This window comes from Gracilinanus agilis, chromosome 1 (genome assembly GCF_016433145.1).
Source record: "Gracilinanus agilis isolate LMUSP501 chromosome 1, AgileGrace, whole genome shotgun sequence".
In the NCBI taxonomy this organism is placed as follows: Eukaryota; Metazoa; Chordata; class Mammalia; order Didelphimorphia; family Didelphidae; genus Gracilinanus; species Gracilinanus agilis.
In genome coordinates, this window is record NC_058130.1 from 518,959,096 (window position 1) to 518,981,859 (window position 22,764).

At 35.8% G+C, this 22,764-nt stretch overlaps 1 protein-coding gene across 1 annotated transcript in view; it reads left to right on the forward strand.

The window, feature by feature from the left end:
* The first annotated feature begins 14,659 nt into the window (after positions 1–14,659).
* The window catches only part of PXDNL (peroxidasin like), a 361,514-nt gene continuing 353,409 nt past the window's right edge, over positions 14,660–22,764 (forward strand). Inside the window, exons 1-2 of the mRNA XM_044682749.1 lie at positions 14,660–14,739; positions 21,434–21,505. Of these exons, the coding sequence (XP_044538684.1) occupies positions 14,660–14,739; positions 21,434–21,505 (152 nt within the window). The remainder of the gene's footprint in view (positions 14,740–21,433; positions 21,506–22,764) is intronic.

A 22,764-nucleotide genomic window follows, 5' to 3' on the forward strand; every position in this document is an offset into this window, starting at 1 on the left:
ACTTTAGTTGGAATAATGATGAGTGGTTCCAGTTGTTGTTTATATAGGGTAATTTTTGAAAGCAGTATTGATGTACAACACTTTATATACACAGCCTTGAAAAAGAATATATAATTAGATTTTTCCTATATTATAATTAGTAAAATCAGGAAATCTTTGTGTTATTATTATTATTAGGAAGTTAGGTGATACAATAGATAGAGCTCTGGTGTGGGATCAGAAAGACTTGAGTTCAAATTTGGCTTCAAAGACTTACTAACTTGGTGACCCTGTGCCAGTCATTTAACTTCTGCTTGCCTGCAGCTACATCACCCATAAAATGGGGATAATAACAGCACTTTGCAGGGTTGTGAAAATAAAATGAGATAATATTCGTAAAGCACATTGTAGACACTTAATAGCTGTTGGAAAAATATTAGTTGTTATTATTGACATTCAATTACAAATTTATGATTAAGCAATACTCTTGACTTTAGTTTCTGGGATTTTACATTTAAGATAGAATTATTTATAATATATGCATTTGAAATCATATAAATTTGGTTTTATTTTTTATATATCACATAATATAACATGTAATACCATAATAATATATACCTGTGATCTGTTATAAATATGTAATAAATTATAATAAATGTGCTTATCCAAGAGAAAAAAATTCTCATATTAGGTATGTCCAAAAATCTATGTCTATATATTCACATATTTATTTTTTAAAAGTTCTAGTTAAGGTCATCAGAATCCTCCCTTGTCCCACAATAAAGACTATGGAAACCTGTGCCTTTGCATGTGCCTCTTCACTGGTTCTAATTTTATCAACAGAGGAAACAAGTCTGGGGAAAGGAGGAAGCAGTTTTCCTGAGGTCGTGATGATTAGTGTTAATTGGAGAGTGAGATTCCCTTTTCTCTTCTCAGTAGACAAAACCAAGCTCCCGCTTTATGGTATATAGAATGATATTTATTAAGTACCAGTTGACCTGGGTCCAACTCCTGTCCCTGACGCAGATTAACTTTGTGACCATGGATAAGTTATTTAACCTTTTACTGCCACTCTTCTGCTTCAATGGAGGGCAGTCAAAAAAATAAAGTGGACAAAATCTTCCAGGGGATCCGAAGGACCACAGGATCCAAAGACAAAATTTACAAAACAAATCATACCCTCAATAAACTTACATTTCATATTTCTGAAATCTGTCCCCTCTGCTGCCATGCCACCATACTTGAAATGTTTATTATTAACAGCTGGAACTATTTTAAGTGGATGCGTAGCCATTTTATCTACTGTCTTCAAATCTATTCATCAACCTTCTAATGAAATAATGCATATAAAACACTTTGTACTTCTTAAAGTGCTATATAAATGTTAGTTGTTGCATCACTAGCAAATAAATCTTTCCTATAAATAGATCTGATCACTTTACTCCTCTGTTCAAAATTTTTCAATGACTTCCCATTACTTACCAAATAAAGTTCCTACTCCTTAGAAAGAGCAGTTTTAAAAGCTATTTATGTTGCCAGAGAGGGCAATCTTGTTGAGGAAATCATAGACCTTTGAGGAATTAAAATATATGTTTTTTATAAAGAAAAATTTAAAAGTAACAATTTACCAACCATGATGGTAATCTAACCTAAATGAAAGCTGCCAAGGATAAGACAATGGATTTAGAGTCACGAGACCTAATTGGCTGTAGCACTAATTAGTTGTATGCCATCAAGCAAGACCTTTCAGATCTTTAGTTTGCCTATCTGTAAAATGGAGATTCTAATACTGTCTAGCTTCAGAAAATAATCGATAAACATAGCTCTCTAATAGAGAGCTGGCCTAACAGTTAGAAAGACATAAGTTCAAGTTTCTTCTCTGTTATAGAATATCACTGTGACTCTGGGCAAGTCATTTGAAATCTCACTGAGCCAGAAAACTCCTAATGAATTTTAGAGTAGGTACCTGTTTACATTGGTAGAGGGGGATTTCCTTATTCCAAATTTCTTGTATCTTTGAAATCATAGGTCTGGTCCCAAACCTCTCCATACGGAAAATAACCAAACCCCTAAAACTTGCATTTTCTTCCTTATAAGATTGCTATGAAGAAAGTGATTTACTAGCCATAGAGTATTACATAAATGTAAGTTATGGCTAGCAGATCAAGGGCTGAGTTGGAGTTGGTGAGACTTGAATTCAAATATCAGCATTAATGATTCCAGGTTGTATGATCTTAGACAAGTCACTTAAGCTTTCAATTTCTCATCAATAAAATAGGACTAATAACAATTGTACTGTCTACTTCACATGGTTGTTGTGAGGTTGAAACAAGATAATGGATATAAAGTGTTTTGTAATTGTTAACACTTTATATACATGTAGAGTGTTGTTTTAATTGTTACCACATCTTTTATACTTTATATTTCAAAGAAGGGCACTTGGTGATTGCCTTCACTAAGATGTAGATTTTTCAAATACAACATTTTCATAAAATCAAATCTATGGAAAAGGAAGGGACCTTAGAAGTCATCTAGACCAGCCTCCCCTTTAAAAGCATACAGATTTAGTATATTTTGTGCACTGTTTTTCTGTTTAAATGTAACTAAAAGATTCCCAAAGGTTTGTGTTCCACAATTTTCATCATTAAAAACCTGATTTTGATGAGAGGGAAAGATTGTAAATATCTTTTTAAAAAGCTGCATAGGGATATAGATGGAACTATTCTAAAAGGTCTTCCCCCTGCCTTCCTCACCATCATATATTTGAAAAATCTTTGGTGCCCCGTCTTTGTATGTCATCCTTAAAAGTTAGAGTAATAAGTGAGACTGGTGAATAGAGAAATCTCTAATTCACATTCATTACCCCTGACATACAGTACATATTTCCCAACACTCAGACTAATCAGATATATGACTTCTATGCACAGAGCTGCAAGGTTACAATGTCCAGATGCTAGAAAGTAACTGTGTTAGCTGACAGATTCATTATTCTTACACATTGACTATATTTTTCCTCCTCTAAAATTTTGTATATAAACTGAGGAGGATTAGAAATCAGAATTTATTGTTAAATAGTTTGCATTTTAATTCTAAGAATATCATTGCCCAAATAGTTTTCATATATATATATATATATACATGACTTTCCTTTGCAAAGGATAAGTTTCTAGTGTTTCTATAGCTAAGCTGATGGCTGAATTGGAGTTCAACTGTCAGCAAGTGATGGCACTGACTCATTTGAGGAGTGAACTAGATGGAAACCAAAGTAATTTTTTTTTTCAGAAAGAGAAATAGACTGTATAGGTAACAGAAACTGCTTGTTTGCACAGCCTCTGTCTTGTCCTTAGATTCCTCAGGAGAACCAGCCAGTGCCTGCCTTCAACCATCACCTACTTTAGATGATTGATTCTGCAAGTGCCAAACCTAAATAGATTAGGAAAGACTTGAGTTGCTCCAGGAACTCAGAGGACCGATTCATAGATTAGAAGCCATAAGATCAGAGATATTTAAATGTGGAAGGGATAGACCACTGAGTTTGAGACATAGATTTGGAGCATCTCTGCTACGTCAATGTCATTCAACCATTCTTATGACCTGGTTCCAAGATCCCTTAACTTTGTGGTCCTAATTCCCTGGATCTACCCTAGCTCTACTAAAATATAACACTCAAAGCATTATACGCAAGTTATGGTAATATCAAAGCAAAGTACAATGTGACTATTATCTATCATTTTCTGGATATAATAGAGCTTTTCATTATGTTATCATTTGGGGGATCCAAATTATTCTGTTAACTTATTTTGTGTCAACTAAAAACCCTGTATTTATGACTCTTGTTTAGCCATGTTTCTCCCATCTTTTATTTTGATTTGTTTTACATGCATGATTAGGACTTTACATTTATATCTAGCCTTCAAAATAGGTTTGAATCTTGGTTATAGCATTCAGTTAATTAATTCAGTCAATTAACAATAATAATGAAATAATAAGTAACTAGTACTTTTTTATATATCACTTAAAGGTTTGCAAAGCATTTTACAAATATTATCACATTTATCCACACAACAACTATTGAAATAGGTTTTATCATACCTATTTTCAGATGAGGAACTCGATGCAGGCAACATTTAGGTGACTTTTTCAGGGTCACACAGCTAGTATGTATGTGAATCTTTATTTGAAATACAGACCTAGGACTCTAACCTCATTTCACCTAGCCAACTCTAATTTTTTTTGCCAGCTTTATGTAATCCACTAATTTGATAATAACGTCATCTATGTCATCATCTAAGTCAATGATAGCATTTTTTATTTTTATTTTGATTGGGCCAAAGAAAGAGCCATGTAATCTGTCCCTAAAAACCTTCCTCTTAGTTTTCATTGCTTTATTTATTTATTAAATCCTTATGTTCTGTCTTAGAATCAATCCTGTGTATTGGTTCCAAGACAGAAGAGTGGTAAGGGCTCGGCAATGGGGGCCAAGTGACTTGACTAGAATCACACAGCCAGGACATGTCTGAGGTCAGATTTGAAGACCTCCCCCCCTCTAGCCTCCAGCTATTGATCCATTGAGTCACCTACATGCCCCCTCATTGATTTATTGATAAACATATCTTGGTACTTTTTTGGTCAATTACAAATTCATATAACTATTATCTAGTTTCTATTTTCCCAGTTTCCTCTCTCGGGATTACAAAGGGAATTTGAAGGAGAGAAAGAACAATTCAAATTAACGAGTATTTAGCTTTGTAAAGTCTGTTGCAGACTTTCCCACATTTGAGCTTTAAAATAATCTCATGAGGTAGGTGGTATATTGTGTTGTGAGGAAGATTAGATTAGGTATTGATTAGGAAGTACATAGTAGGAAGGAGCTGGAGCTGGGAATTCCAGGTTGGAATGAAGGAGCAGGAAGAGGGAACTTGGCTCTGAGTGGGACTCCATTAAGGGTTAACACAAACTGTGGTTAGCCCTGGGAGCACTCAGAGTAAAAGGACATCTTGCATCCTGATTTTCCCTGGGATCCTGTGTGGTGTGGCATCTAGCAAAAAGGACAAGATCTACAGAGCCAAGGGAGGAGGAGAAGTTTGAGTTCTGGTGGACGGTGCTTCAAGCAAAACCTTCTCAACTTGGTTCCTGAGACAACTTTAGCTCCTGGCATCCAGAGATCATCAGTGGATTGCAGTGAGAATCCCAAAGCCACAAAAGTCCCTAGCTGTACTCAAGCCTGGCAGGTTCCAGGTCTGAGGAAGAGACTCCATTTACAGCTCTTTGGACCCTGTTAGTTTAAATCACTTAGATAAGAGTAGAATAAGTCCTCCCATTGCCCTGTGGTTTTATCCTTTAGATTTTAAGTATAGAAATCCTTTCCCACCTTTTAGTCTAACATAATTAAAGCTGTTAAGTCCCTTTTACCTGGTTAGTCTGTTTCTAGACTCTGGCCTAGTGGAAGCTAGGTGACAGTTAAGATCAACTGCCATTCTTGTGGAAATCCAGTAAACTCTGGTCTCTCCACCCTGGTCTAGTCTCTCATAAATCCTAGAGTGTGTTCCCACAAACTACTTAGTTTATTTATAATATCCCTGGTGACCCCATTACCTTACTTATATTTTCCACAACTGTTATCTACATTTTATAATAGATGAAGTAGAGGCCCAGGGGGCTTAAATAATTTTTCTTGTTTTCACAAAGGATTGAGTTAATAGAAAGGGGATTTGAAGTTCTTACAAAATACAGATACTCATTTTTCAATCCTACTCTCCAAATATGAACAGCTTTTTGCTGAAATTTGGCTAGTTAATTTTTATCTTCCATGATGTAATTGGTTGTGTTTGAAAACTAGTCATTGTTACATTTAACGTATGTATAATATCCAGACACATATATATATGCACACAAATGAGATTCAAAACCCATTTAAACTTGAATAGAAAGATTTTTAACCTGGTCTTTGCAAGATTTTTTTCAATGTACACATCTGAATTTTTGTAGATACATTATTTTTGACAGTACTTTAGTTTCTGAATGCTTTGCAAATTGTAATGTCTTCATATTCTCATTATCTAATATCTTAAGGTACAATACATACTTAGGGCAAAGTTAAAAATTAATGATAGTATAAATTCATTTTTTAAAATGTTATTGACAATTTAATTTGGGGATGCTGACTTTTTCCATTTCTGATTAGGATACCATTGTTTCTATTGAATAATATTGCTGATGACAAGCTGTACTATGAGTCAAGATTCTTACCTCTGCCATTGTTGTTCACTTGTGTTCACACTATTAATTTTCTCTTGAATTCATAGTTCCTTTGAAAGACTCTTCTAAACTTCATGTTTGTTTTGTGAAGATTAGTTTAGTTAAATGTAGACAATATGAAAGATGAGGAATAAATCCACTTAGGTAGGAACATGCAGGTTGTTGTATGTCATAATATCCTGAGATAGATCACAGAACTTAAGTAGAGGCAAGATATAAATATGAGAGCTGACACCAGATGTATAATTACACTAAGGGGAGTTTTAACCCTGAGATCCTTTGATTCTGTAAGAGATTTGGCCCTTTGGTTTTCTTGGTCCCAGTGGAAGAGAAGTGTTATATTAGGAAAGGGTGGGTAGAAAAGCTGTCCATTAGATTATAAGCTCTTTGAGGGCACACATTCTACCTTTCTTTATATCCCCAGAATTTAATAAAGTGCCTGGAACCTAGTAGGAGTTTTACAAAAGCTTGTTGTCTAATACACAGGCAAAAAAAAACCAAAACCAAAACCAAAACCAAAAACAGTCAAGAGAGAAGTTTCAATTGATACCTTGAAAGGAAAGAAGACAGTATCATGGTGTGCCTAGGCAGCATCAGAGTGCACAGAGCACTAGGTCAAGAAGACCTGGGTTTAAGTTTGGCTTTGCTCACTTACTAGCTGTCTGTGTAATGATGGGCAAGTGACTAAATCCTCTTTGCCTCAATTTCCTCATCTGTAAATGAGCTGGGGAAGAAAATGACAAACTAGTCCAGGTCTTTGCCAAGAAAACCCCAAATAGGGTCATGAAGTGAATGGTGGTGGGGAAGACATGACTGAAAATAACTAAACAAAAACTTTGAAGATCAAATGAGACAGTATTTATAGATTGCTAAGCACAGTGCCTGGCACATAGACACTTAATAAATGCTCCCCCTCGAAAAACTGATTATTTTCAGTGTCTGTTTCAAAAGGAAATAAATATATGGTATAGTTTTAAAGGAGTTCCATAGGCTTACCTGTTTAATGTTGGAAGGGACAAAAGAGATCATGGTGGCCGACTTCTTCAATTTTACGAATTAGGAAATTGAGATTGAGAGAAGTAAGTGACTTGCCCAAGCTCAAACAGGTGGTAAGGGACAGACCTGGGATTTAAATCTCCTGATTTCATCCTCTGGATTCTTGCCAGGACACTGTGTAGATTCAAGAATAATTTTTTTTGCATTTGAATGGTAAATTTCAGTTATTGTGAAAAAAAAAAGCAATCCAAAAAACAGTTCCAACTTATCCCTCTGGGTAGGGCAGATAAACGACATTTTATTAAGTATCATTATTTATGAGTGGCTTTGATACTGCTAAAATGTTTTATTAGTTCTTTGTGAGAATGACTAGAGGGAAAATCCACATGACTTGCAGGTGTTCCCTGCCTGCAGGGCATTTATATCAAATTAAACATTTTTGTCTTTTTCTGGAGACTGCAAGTCTTGGACTTTGAAGAGAAGCTTACTCGTTAGTGACATCTGCTGGAAGTGCTAGGGGTAGAAACTGAGGAAAATAGGATTGAGGGGCTTTTCTTCATGACAACAATTTGTATAAAGAAATGTGAGCCTTTTTCATACTTGCATTTGTTATCTTCTATCTGTATACTATGACCCAAATCCCAAGCAGGAGAGAGAGACTAGCTCTTCTCTTGTTTTGAGTCTGATTGTCACATTGGGAGTCCAAAGATTCTAGTTCTGACTTTTTCACTAACCAGTTGTATAAATCTTTTTGTTTCTCTGGGACTCAGTTTCTTCACCTGTGAATGAGGATGTTGGGCTAGGATTAGAACATTTCTAAAGTCCCTTCCTTCTTTAAAGTTAGTTCATTCTTCTGCCATCTTTAATTTTAAAAATTCTACTCTAGACACTTGACAGTGGTCACCCAACTTGTTCTTCCCTACCCTTGGTATTCTCTCCCCCACTTCTGTGCCTGCCCAAGAATATCCTTTTTTCTTAGTATTACCTCATTGCCTTCAATACTTAGTTCCTTTGCTACCTCCTATAGGAAACCTTTTCAGATGCCTCTCTCTATTATTGCCTTTCCCCTCCTCAAATGATCATATATGTACTAACTTGTTTATATACTATATCCCCTCCAGATAAATGTAACTCCTTAAGGGCACAGACTATTTCCTACTTTATATTTGTGTCCTCAGTACATACTGCAAAGTACTAGCGAAATGCTTGTTGCTTAAATTCACTGAGGCCCTGGCACCATGAGAAACCGATTATTTAATAGATGTTAAATAACCATGGAGTTTGTGGAAAAAGCTCATGGTCTGCTCTCCACTGATTCTTTACATTACTTTTAGAGCTGATTCTTTCTATTCTGCGCACAGAATATAGAGTGAAGGCTTAAGGGATTTAAATAGAATATCCAAAAAATGAAATAGCTGGACAGTACAACTTTTAGAGTGTGATTACGTTACTTTATTTAAATTATTATGAATTCCAAAACCTATATTCCATACTTGAATATAAGCACAAAGGCATTTTAATAGTCTTAGATTAATTGTCTTTGATTTATCTGCATTGGTATCCTCCCTTATTTAGTAAGGGAATTAGAATTCTGTTATATGGATTCAACTGACTTCAAAAAGTCTTATATGAAACAGAATTTATAAAACAGATTTGCTCAATAAACATGAATTGAACTTTGTACATATCTTTAAGAAGGCGATAAGAAGGATTCAGTTATGGTCCCTCTGCTCCAAGACAGCACATTCTAGATGAAGAGGTAAGACAAAGACATAAATCAAATAGTTAAGAAAACATGCCAATATGAGACTAGATCTTGAATCAGTGGAAGATGTAATAGGTCCTGTAGAATTGTAAAGAAGGAAAAGAAGACCAGGCAGCTTTAGGCCTTGAGGGAGACCTTGAAGTTTGGGGAAGAATTTGTATTAGTAATGGAAAAGCACATTTTTGGAGAGGCTAGGGGTTGGTAGAACAGCATGAACAACTTCTCTTATATAGAGCTTTACAAAAAATTTTTCTTTAGTTATTGTCTTATTCTAAGATTTCTTGTTAAGTGGTGTAATATGGAAAATGGCAGGGTGGAATTCCTGCAAGATACAGGGTCAAGCCTCACCCAGAGTTCTCCAGGGGGGGTCCCTGTATCTTGCAGGAATTCCACCCTGTCATTTTCCATATTACAGTGGTTATTAGTCAGGTGTATATATATATATATATAAATTGATATCATCATTTATAGAGACATTTATGTACATATTCCATCATATATTTTATTCATATGTGTATGTACACATATATTTATATGTATTTCTTAGTTGTAAAAGTAGAAAAATGAAATATCCCATTTTCATGTTAATGAATGTATATCAATGTCAAGACTATGGGTAGAGAGATAATCTGAAATGTTTTTAATAGAGAACAGCTGACTTGGTCAGCACTAAGACTGGGGAAAAGTAGGGGCCATCACTGTGTTGAACGGTGTCTGGACAGTGTGGTTAAGGGTGGCATTAGACAATATATTTAAGGAAGGGTGAAGGTTGTTGACATTTTCCAGTAGTTTAAGTATATTGGTTGTTTTGGGGGTCTTTGGGTAATTTGGGTCATTGGCAGAGTTGGACTCAGTTGGGCCTGGGAAAGGCTTAAGAAGATTACAGCTGCAATGTCTGAAGTTTCTATTGAAATGGCTCTACCATGGACCCATCTCTGTGCTCTTCCCTGGTGAGCTCCCAATCTGTAGGGAGCTGGCAGACATATGTCTGTGTGCTGTTTCCTTGGGTGTGAAGGTGAAGTTCCATGACTTCACTTGAAGCTATCCAAAGGTGGAAAGCAATTGGTTTTCCAATAAGACCTAGTCTGTAATGAAGATGCCTTTCAAAGCCAGCTCTGGCTGCCTTTCTTATGTTCTGCCTGCTCCATCCTCTCCCCTAAGGGTACATTTGATAGACTAAACAGAATGGTACTACTGGCATAAGATGGACATCTACCCACTTTCCTCTGTCATTCTAAAGTTCCCAGGGCAGGTAGTTCACAGGTAGAGGGAACAAGTGCAGAATTTGTAGGCTAATGCTGACAAATCCTGTATTTCGGCTAAGACCTGTCCAAGGTATTGATGTCTGCCTTACTCCTTCCCCACCTGAGATACGATAGCATCATAGGCTGTCTCTAAATGCTCTTTTCATATACTGGCTCTTCTTTGACAATGTGGACTAGCATTTAACATGCAGCATTAATGTTTTACATGTAAAATCTATATCATATTGTTTATTATCTCAGGAAAGAGGAACAGAGTATGGATGAGGTAGAGAATTTGGAATTCTAAGAATATTAAAATTGTTTTTACATGTGTGGGTTTTAAAAAAATTTTACCCCAGGGACTATATCCCCCAACATTCCCTCCCAGGGTTCCCTTTTCTGATGTCCTGGCATGAGTTTGTGCTTAAATAGGCAGATCCCTCACTGGAATGGGGTTGTTGTTGGGTTGTTGTTGGTAGAGGTGGTTGTTGTTTTTTTTTTGCTGGGACTGCAGGAGGCAGGCTGCTCAGGCTCTGGTCTCTCCTTTCTCTAACCTTACCCCTTTTCCATTTTCTACAAATTGGCTTAAACATCTTTTGAACACTTGCAAACTGACTTTATCAATATGCCAAAAACTGGACAGTATACATTTTGTCTGGTCATAGTAGAAAAACTGACAGATGGCCTAAAGCATTTCCTACTGCTCTGGCTACAGCAGCTTTTGTTGCCAAAGTCCTTTTAAAACTTGCTTTGGCCTGCCAGCATTCATTGATTCAGATAGAGGAACTCATTTTACTGATTTTATCCTGTCTCAGATTTATTCATGTTTGAAGATAACTCCTAAATTCCATGTACCATACCATCCCCAGAGCTCAGGCCAAGTTGAAAGAATGAATAAAGAACTTAAAACTATGATTGGAAAATTGTGCACTGAGATTCATTTAAAATGACCTGAAATTTTCCCTCTGGCCCTATTTTATCTGAGAAGCATGCCCAGAGGAGATCTATACATCTCACCATTTGAGATGCTGTTTGGACATCCCCCTATACAGGCTAAGCCTTTCTCTCCCTCATATACATTGTTAGTAGGGGGGAGATACTTCTTTTGCCTCATATTTATGGGATCTGCCAACCAAGTTGCGAGAGCTCCATGAATCTGGAGCTGCTGTACAAGCAGGTCCTATAGACTTCTCACTCTATGATTTGCACCCAGGTAACAAAGTTTACATAAAGAACTTCTGGCATATTGGGACAACTCATCCTGCCTATAATGGTCCATTCCAAGTCCTGTTAACCACTCTAACAGCTATTAAAATTGGAGAAAAGGACTCTTGGATCCATTGCTCCCATGTAAAAAGAGCACCTTCTATATATGATGAGTAACTATATCCTATCATGTTTACTGATTGTTTGCTTTGAGATTTAATTTTGTTTTTAAGTATATATATAGCTATTGTTCTATGTCATTTTCAGCTATTGTATTTATTGCTATTGGATATATATTCTGTTGCACTGTCTTTATTTGTACCATCCTATACTTGAAGTTGATAAAATACCTTTATAAAAGTCCATAAACTAGTTGGACAAAACTTGTATTAGTAACCTTTAGATAAGTTGATATGCTGTGAATTTTGAGAATTTTAGTACTTTCTTTGAATGTGTATTGCCTATTGTATGGCTGTTTTATAAAGCTGTTACTTTGTAAAAATCATTTGCACTCACACTGTGGAACATGGCTAAGTTACAAAGGAAATAGATCTCATTTTTTGGGTGAGAGACCTTTGTGTTCTACCTCTCCTTTCTTGGCATAGTCTGTCACTGATTGTAAGCTATATATTTTTGGTTTTTAAAAACTTTTTTTATTATTGTTTTTCTTTGCATATACAATATAGTATTTGAGTTTTTCCTTTTTTTCTTTCTCCCATTTTTTGTACTTGAAGCACATGTCACCAATATTAAAAAAAATTTTTTTTTTGGTTTTGCACTAGTGTAAGTTTAAAATGTCCATTAGCCCTAAATGTACATGCATATCCAGAAGCTTTAGACTATGGAAACCTGCCAATGGTTGTTTAAATATTATGGGACTTTGCTTGATGAATATGCCTGATTCCAGGAGAAGGGATCACAAAGGAGCACAGATTTAACCTGCATAGTGCCAAATGAGCACACAGGTCAAAGGGACAAACCAATCCTGCTAGGATTGATGAGATTCTAGATCCTTGAAATTAAAATAAAAAGTTAGTTGAAACTATCAACAATTTTTATCAAAGAAGCAGCATATGAAATAAATCCACATATATCATCAGCATTTTTAGACATTACTGAAAATCCTGCAAAAAGAGACAAATATTCCATTTTAAGTAACCATAAATATAATAAAATACCTGGGAGTATACATGCCAAAACAAACACAGGAACAAGAACATAATTATAAAACACTTTTTTACACAAATAAAATCAGATATAAATAATCAGAGAAATATTAATTGTTCATAGATGGGCAGAGTCCCATCTCTCTCTTTTTATAGCTATATATAATTAAAATGACTTCCTACCTAAAATTATCTTCTTATTCAATGATACCCTAATTATAGTACCAAACAATCATTTTATTTAGTTAGGGAAAAAATAACAACATTCATTTGGAAGAATAAGAGATCAAGAATAATATCAAAGGCATTAATGAAAAAAATGTAAAGGAAAGAGGTCTAGAGGAGCCAGATTTTAAATTGTGTTTTGAAGCAGTAATTATCAAAACTTATCTGGCACAGGCTGAAAAATAGAAAGGTAGATAAATGGAACAGAACAGACATACAATGAACAGAAACAAAAGATTATAGTAATCTTGTATTTGACAGAATTCTAAGTTCAAGTTTTGGGGATAAGAAATCACTATTTGGTAAAAATTGCTTGGATAACCAGAAATTAGTTTGGCAGAAACTAGAAAACAGACCAATATCTTACCATTCACTAAGATAAGAACAAAATGGATATATGATCTAGATGTAAAAGGAGATACCATAAGTAAATTAGAACAGGGAACATGTTAAATTTGTGGGTAGAAGAGTTATTTATGACTCACAAGATGAGAACTGTGATATACAAAATGGATAATTTTGCATACACTAAATTGGAAAAGTTTTGTACAAATGAAAGAAATGCTGTCAAGATTAGAAAGAAAGCTGGGTCTGTTTCCCAAGGAGATCAGGAAAAAAGGAAAAGAACCCATATGATTCTAAAATATTTATAGCAGCTCTCTCTGTGGTGACAAAGAATTGGAAACTGAGGGGATGCCCATCAGTTGGAGAATGACTGAACAAAATTGTGGCATATGATAATAATGAATCCTACTGTACCATAAGAAACAATGAACAGACTGATTACCAAAACAAAACAAAAACAAAAACAAACAGACTTGGAAAGAACTACATGAGATAATGAACAGTGAAATGAGTAGAACCAGGAGAACATTATACACAACCATAGAATTAATCCTGGAAGAATAAACTGTGAATGTTATCTCCAGAATAGTTCAGAAAGGTGAAATATGAAAGACTTATTTATATGTACATGTTTGCTGCCTGATTATATCTTTTGTGATGTGTGGAGTGGGGGATAGCCTGGGACACTTGTGGACTGGAATTATTATATAGATATGAAGAAAAGAAAGCTAAACATACAGGATATTTTTTATTTCATTTGTGCACTATCTTTTTTTTTCCTTTACGTATATAAATTCTTGTTTAATTCGGTCGGGTTACTCCAAAATTTGGAATTAAAAAAGTAGAAAAAAAAAAAAAAGAAAGAAAAGTAGAAAGAAAAAGAAGTTGTTGGGTATGGGAAAGTTTCACTTGTGTCTATACTCTTGGAAACGTGCTCATGACCAGAACACAATAGTTATCACACAGGCCCTGATTCATTCTGGATCTTTGGGAAATTACATTGTATACAGCAGAGGTGATGAATATATAGCCTGCAGGCTTCATGTGGTTTATAACATTTAGAAATATGACCTGAACCAGATTAAGATGCCTATCTGTTTTTAATGTGTTGATGTAGTAATAAGAAAAGAAATATATAAACACATATTGTTTTCCAAGTCAATTTTTAGTCAACAGGGATATTTATATATATAGTTTAGGGGGCATGATTTTTATTTAAGTTCTACAACAATCGTATATAACTTAGTCATGAAGTGGTTTTATTTTCCAGAAGAAAACCATCTTGTAGCAAGTGGTAACAGTTAAAGGCAATTCCAGGAGGAAAAAGCATAACCAGTGTGGTTTGTGACTAAGTGCTTTGCCCACTCACACAGCCAGTAAGTACAGAGAATACCAAGACAAGAAAGATAGCCTTAATGGCATGGGACAACTGATGCTAGAGAAAGTAACTAGTCAAAAAACAGATGATTATAAAGATGTTGGCAACTGTAAAATTTTCCAAAGAGCAGAGAGGAAGGATGCCCATGACCTTGCTTTGGGAACTTATTTCTCCTAGGTATGTATAAGGTTAAATCATATCACACTTCATAAAGAGGGGAAGGGGAAAAAAGAGAAATTTATAAGCTAGGTTACTAGCTCTGTGACAGTGGACAAGTCACTGAACTCTGTTTGGCTCAGTTTCCTCATTTGTAAAATGAGCCAGAGAAGGAAAGGGCAAACACTCTAGCATATTAACTGAGAAAATACTAAATGGGCTAATGAAGACTCACATATGATTGAAAGCGACTCAACAACAACTACAACAACAATAACAAAATATGACATGCTACTTCTGGCATTATTATTATAGGAAAAGTCAGAACCATGGCTAGGGATAGCAGTTAACCTGGTGAGCTCTAAGCCTGGAGGAAGATGTGGAATATCCTTTTGTGGCAGCATGTGAATGTGATGTTGGCCAGGAAGTTTAAGGATTTCCTATGGAGAAATTTTGCTGCTATGGATGTATATCTGTGTCACTTTTCCAGTGAATGGAGACAGCCAGATGTCTCTGTTCCCTTTACGTTCCCTCCTTAGGTGTAAAGTGTTCTGTGGTAATACTTGGTACCATCCTTAGGTAGGAGGAGTTCAGTTTTCATCAGGGGTCACATCTGATTATTAGAAATAGGCCACATATTAGAGATAGCCCCAGCTACATTTCATACCAGGGTATTTATTTCAAGACTCTACCCCATCCCCTCAAGGACATGTTTGACAGTCCAGACATAAAAATCAATAATATACTGGCCAGCTTAAATAGCTTTTTTGGAGTTTTTTCAATAGATTAGAGGCAGCATGGAAAGAGAAATTGCCTGTAGGGGTAAAATTACTTAGAAAACAGCAAAATACAAATTTACTGTTCCCAGAAAGATGAAGTATGTATATGTTTAGAGGGAAAAAATTTTCCCCCTTAAGGGAAGAATTGAAAAATTTCCTCATTCTGGGTCAACGATAAAGGGAAAAGGGAATTTCTGCTTCTCATGTTCACATTAAGGACAGTAGATTATCTGGACACTGGTCAGTGAGTAATCAAGGATGTCTATATTAACAAGTGAAATCGTTTTGATTTTGGTTCATTTGAATAGATATTCTTAGGTTTTTCACTAACCTTTGAAAAATGCTTCTGCATCTCTACCTATATTTGTAGCTCCTTGGGAGGGATTCTGAGTCGGCACAGACACTCAATTTGCATATCAATCCTCTTGTAACTAAATAAGAATAAAGGACTTTGTCTTTTTGAAAATATGTTTCATGGAGACATCTTATTCTGATCAAACCTCTTTTAGTCCCGGGAGGGAGTGGAGCTGTAAGAGAAATCCAAAACTTTCCAAAGTTTACTTCGCCTACCAAACATCATCAGTCTCAATGACCCTCACTAGTTCACATTTTGGAGTCTACTACTTTTCCTGAAAACCTTCCTGATGAGCTTAGCACCACCCCAGCAATATCCTTGAGAGCAGGGCAGAATACATTATCACTAGTGTGAATATAGTGCTTCTCAGATCCCTTTTCTGTAAATTAGTATAAGTACAATGATTAGCCACTACATCTGGTGGTTAAATAAATATTTTGCATTGCTAATATTAGTGATAGGGTAAGTTGAAAGTCAATTGTTGAAGAAACAAATTATGGAAATATTTTGTTAAAAAGTTGCTGAAAACATAAACACTTGTAGGTTTTTAGGGATAAATTTTAGTATCTAAGTGATCTTTTTAATATGCCCCTCCCTCCAGCATTGAGCAGTTTTCTGCCTACAGTAGGTCCTTAATAAATATTTATTCAATGAATAAATAAAACAAGAAATTTTTTTTGTTTCTTGAAGTTGAAGCTTATCTTTTAAAAGAGAAACAATATTTTTAAAGGGGTGTATGTATGTGGGGGCACCCACATAATTTAGATACTTTCTTTTTAGAATCTAATATAGTAAAGCAAATTTTGACACGTGGTATTTAGGCAGACCTCAGGGTTTCTGCTTAACCAGGAGGCATAGTCACAGCAAGTCTCTTTCATGCCTTCCATATGCCAAGTATTAGGGAAAGCCCTGGGAATACAAAGAAAAATGAAACCATGACTGCCTTAAGCAAATGTACAGTCTATTGGGAGAGACAGTGTATGCATCAAGAAGTAAATGCAAGATAATTTTGGAAGAGACAGCACTAGCAGCTGAGTTCAGAAAGTCCTTCATGTAGAAGATAAGCAGTGGACTTAATGTTTGAAGGAAATGAAGGGGTCCAAGAGGCAGAGTAAAGGCTGGGGGTCATTCTAGGCATGGGAGATAGCCCGAGTAAAGATATAGATATGAGAGAGATAATGTAGTGTGTCTGATCTGTAGATGTTGTTAACATGCAATAAATCTGGAAAGATAAGTTGAATCTAGTTCATTAAAGGCTTTAAAAACCAGAAGACTTTGTATTTGATCTTAGAGGTTATAGGGTGCCACTAGAATTTAAGTAAGGAAATGACATGGGCAGACTTGTGCTTTAGGAATATTTAGGCTATTGTAAGAGTTCAGATAAGAGATAATGAGAGCCTGAACATAGGGAGGGAACCATGTGGGAGAAGGGAATGAATGTGATATATGTTATAGAGGCAGAATCATCAAAATTTGATAACTGATCTTGATATTCATGGTGAAGAGGGAGACTGAAGAGTTGAAGGAAATTTAGATATTTCATACTTGGGTGACTGGAAAGTGAGCAGTGCTCTCAACAGAAATAGAAAACTTTCTAATAGGTGGATTTGGGGGAAAAGATAATATAGTTCTTGTTTAAACAGTTCAATTTGAATTGTTTTTAGAACATCCAGTTCAAAATGCCTAATGAGGAATCCGTGATTTGAGACTAGAATTCAAGAGAAGGCAAAGACTAGATATAGAAATCTGGAAGTCATCTCCATGAAGATCATATGAAACTTATGAGAACCGATGAGTGCACCAGGTGAAAAAATATGGAAAGAAAATGGTAGAAGGGAAAAAAAGGCAGGGTTTTTTGTGCTAATCTCACAAAGGAGATTAAGGAGGAGCAGTTAGCTAGGTAGGAGGTTAACTAAGAGGACAGTGTCACAAAAATCTAAAGTTATGAATGCCACATAATTGAAATGTTTCATGAACTTTCAGATGAAGTTACTATATTTATTCTTAGTTTTACATAACTTTCACTAAGTCACAAGACACCTCTAATGACAGGGGGAATGATCTCTAAGTGTTCATAATGTAAAGAAGATGAAAGGTACAAATATAAAGGATGTAAATGTAAAGAAGAATAGAAATTGAGAAAAGGCTCTCGAATTTGACAGTTAAGAGACTGATAAGTTTGAAGAGAACAGAAGACCCTGAAGTTTTGAACCAGGGTGATTAGGAGAAGGAGGTACCATTTATAGAAAGTGAGAAATCAGAAACTGGAGTAGGTTATGGGAGGGAGAGGAGGAGTAATGAAAGCAGAGATAATGTATTAGGTTGTGCACTTTTGGAGTATGGGAAGACATTTAGAAGGAAAAGGTCAACAGATAATTGGAAATTCGAGACTGAAATTTAAAGTTGAGATCATAACTGGAAGTGTATTTGGGAGAATTGTCTAGATAAAAATAATCATTTAAATTGTAGGGGAGTGGTAAATAAGATTGTCAAGAGTGGGGATCTGTAAAGATAGGAAGGAAGGATGAGTTAGTACCTTGAGTTATGCCTGCATTTAGGGACTAGGAGGAAGAAGTGGAGACATTGAATGTAATATAGACAGAATTGTTATCGTAAAGGGAGTATCAAAGGAGTATAATGTCAAGAATAAATGAGTGGTATGGTATGCAATGTTGCAAGGAATATGACAACTGAGAAAAGGTTATTGGATTTGGCATTTGGAATGTCATTGACTTTGAAGAAAGCTACTTCAGAGGCTTTCACAGGCAAAAATCAGACAGTGATTAGAAGAGAGTGGAAATGAAAGTAATGAGTGTAATCTATGCATTGAAGTAGAGAAATCAGATAGTGTGATAACCTGAGGGAGTAACAGAGGTGAGGAAAGTTAGAGAGAATTAAGTAGGCTCAGAGGCATAGGGGAAGGAGCATGAGAGATTGATAATGAAATACAGACTCGGGATAACTGATGGAACAGGGAAGTGGGTATTTATTATTAGAGAATCACAGAATTTCACAGTGTGAAGGGACCTCAGAGACCAACCTCTAGCTGAACAGGAATATCCTCTATATCATCCTTAAGAAATTACCATACAGTTTCTGGTTGCATATTATCAGTGAAGGTGAACCAAATACTTCCCAAGGAATCTTACTACTACTAATAATAACTTTATATAGGTCTTAAAGTTTCAAACTGGTGTAATCCATGATCATATTTGATACTTTTGGAAAGCTCCAGTAGTTGGGATGTTTTCCCTTGTAACAAGTTTAAATCTTCTTCAACTGCATAGTTTCCTTTTGAGATTCTTTCACTGTCCTTCCTAAAATGTTGTTCTTCAAACTGAAATTCATCCTCCAAATGTATTTTGAATGAGGATCAGTGGAAGATCCTCATTCAAGTGGGATATGGGACTCTATCAGACAATAAGTGTTTTATTAAGCACCATGTTCCAGGCATTGGCTGTGCCAAGCACTATAGATACAACCCCCCCCCCTCCAAACAACAAAACAAAACAAAACAAAACAAAACAAAACTGAAAAACAGTCCCTGGCCTTGAGAGACTTATCATATTATATTTATTTTGGACACTGTGCTTTGATTAATATAGCTTACATACATATTAAAGTAGATTGCATTCACGGTTTTTTGGGGGGCTGTCACATGTGTCGTTACTCTGATGATTCATATTGAACTTGATGTCCATTGATACCCAGGTATCATTCACAAAAATACTCCTCTAATAAGAATTTATATTTATCTGTATTACATTACATATTTTATATTTGATACATAATTCTAGACCAGTGTTAGTGACGTATTGGCACACATGTCAACCCTGACATTGGAAAGTTGCTCTGTTCTGCCTCTTCCCAGTGCCTGAGGACATTTTTTGCATGTCCCGACCCTCTGTCCAGCCACCCAAAGTAAGCAATTCCTCCCTCCACTCTCTTGGATAATGTAGGGGGCTCACAGACAGCTTGAATTTGCCCTCTGAACACTCGACTAGAAGACCTTCACCAATGCCCTTCTAGATTCTAAAGATCTTTTTGGATCCTGACTTATCATACAAGTTGTCAGTTATCTCACCTAGCAATTTTTTCTTCATATTTGATAAATATTCCACTTATCCTTTTATCCAAGTCATCAATAAATATATTCAACAGAACAGGATCAAGCAGTTTCTAGTATACCCCACTGAAGAAATTCCTCCAATTTAATACTGAATTATTAATGCCTTCCCCCTGGCTTTAATCATTCAATCACTCCTGAACCTACCTCTCTATTCTATAATTTAGCCCACATCCCTACATCTTGTTCACAAGGCTACCATTAAAAATATTGTTAGAAATTTCTGAAATCCAGCTACACTGTATCAGGAAGAATAGCTAAAATGAAAACTAAGTCCCTGGAAGACAGACTCGGGAGGCAGGGATGAAGGGAGAAGAGTGGAATGGAGAAGGAGCTCACCCCAACCTACTGTCTGGTCGTTTCCTATTTTAACTAATTATCTTTGTAAACTAGCTACTAAATTCTTTTGTTTCTATGGCACTAAAGAACTTCACGTACTGTCAGAGCCCTCTAAATTCTGCACCCTGAGACAAAGTCCAATTGCCCAATTCTGATCATAACTCTGTCCATCTCATGTCTCTAACTCACTCGTATTGTAACAGTATTAAAAAAGGAAATGAGATTAGTATGATACAATCTGCTTTTGATGGAGCCATGCTTCTTTTATGGTAAATCTATGTTAATTAATAAATTTGTTCTCATATTACTTGCCTTGAATTAGTTGCTGCTTAGAGGTCCATTGATCAAACAGGATTTTAAGAAAATGACTACAAACAAAATACATTATGTCAATAATTGACTTAATTATTCATTTTAGCAGTGGCTATTTGGCCTACACAGACTTTGTTAACTTATGAAAAAGCTTGTGACAAATTGTACCAATTATTATTGTGTTGTAATTATTAAGGAAACAGCAGATCTTTGCCACATTCATTTGAATTTGCATAATGTCAGTACTTAGATGTTACTGTAGGTGTACTGTTAGGAACATGGAGTTGGGTATATGATTTATATCCCTCCAAAAAGACTGGAAGCATAAAAGGAACTAAGATATGCTTGTATAATAGCACTGGCAAAGACTTAGCCTCTGTGTATTAGAGAAAAATGGGGCTTCCGGTTCAAGATTTTGGCTGAACAAACATTGGAACCTTGTTTGTTTGTTTTTTAAATCCTTACCTTCCATCTTAGAATCAATTTTGTGTATTGATTCCAAGACAAAAAAGTGGTAAGGGCTAGGCAGTGAGGGTTAAGTGACTTGCCCAGGGTCACAAAGCTGGGACATATCTGAGGCCATATTTGGACCCAGGATTGCCTGTCTCTTAGCCTGGCTTTTAATCCACTGAGCCACCCAGCTGCCCCCACAAGCATGGAAACTTTGGATGAGGCTTGTGAAGTAAACTAAGACCAAAGTTGACAATTTTAGTTTTAAAAGATTGAAAATCTTAAAGCACTTGAAAGGAACGAGGACATTAGAATTAATATGTGATTATCCTTTTTCTCCCCCTTTGTCTATAGGGATTTGCGGTTTAACAGAATACGAGAAATTCCAACTGGTTCTTTTAAGAAACTCAAGAATTTGAACACCCTGTAAGTACTGATGACTTATTAATAGAATTTATGTATGGATAGTGTTTGTTAGGTTCATATAGGCATATTAATATCTGTCTGACTGTTTTGCACATTGTTTTATACAGTTTGACATATTTGTACATTATAAAAGATTTGTTACCATTTCCCACAAGGGATCCTTGATTACATAAGCAAAATATATTTATTGAGAAAGGAAAACCTCATTTGAGATTTAAAAGGGCCATTTAAGGTTTCAACTTTCCATGGGAAATTAATCTTGCCAATAATGAGAAAGAAAGCTAATACAGGCTAATGGAAGATATGGGGAGAGACACTGGTAACAGGATGACAGTAAAATTCTGCACTTTTGTATCTGGATGGGGAATAGATAGAATAGAGCCCAATCTTCTCAGGAGGAAGAGGTATGTTTCTGAGTCATCAGTCAGAAGTAAGACCCAGATAAGAGGGAGCCAGAAAGCAAGCCTGAGAAAAAACTTCTTTTTTCCGCACTCGCCAGGTAGTTTACTTCTCTACTACATTTAGGGGTCTAGAAACTACAAAATGGAAAAAGAAATCTTAAAGAAACTCAAAGGAGCAGCGGGTACAATTGGAGTAAGAAGTATTGCCTCATCTTGTCCTACCCTCCATTTGAGAGTTTGAAATTTCCCTTATAGCCCTGCTAGCAATTGGCGGGTAGTAAAATGGCATATGGGGAAAGTATGGAGTACTTTACTCTTGAAAGCCAGTGTTTGCTCTTGCTTTTTGGTAATGAGAGGGCTCATTAGGTCACGGGTATGAACTTCTGACTCGATGCAGTCCACTAGTCTTCTTTGTCTCTCAGATAACCAGTCTCTTAAATGGAAAACACAGAGGACAAAGATTAATTGGTTAATGCTTGAAACTTAGTTGTTGAATAATTAATGGTTTATGGGATCAGTGGCCTCAGACATTTCCTAGATATGTGACCCCAAGAAAGTCACTTAACCCCCATTGCCTAGCTTTTACCACTCTTCTGTCTTGGAACCAATACACAGTGTTAATTCTAAGATGGATGGTAAGGATTTAAAAAAGTAATGGTGGGTTTTTAAACCATTAGAAAGTATTTTATAATTCTTAGGGCAAATCTTGGGAAAATCCAATTTTAATTTCATACATGTCTTTGTTAACCACCCTGCTCCAGGAAGAAGTGTTTTATTTTTTTATTTCCTTCCTTCCTTCCTTCCTTCCTTCCTTCCTTCCTTCCTTCCTTCCTTCCCCCCTCCCTCCCTCCCCCCTTC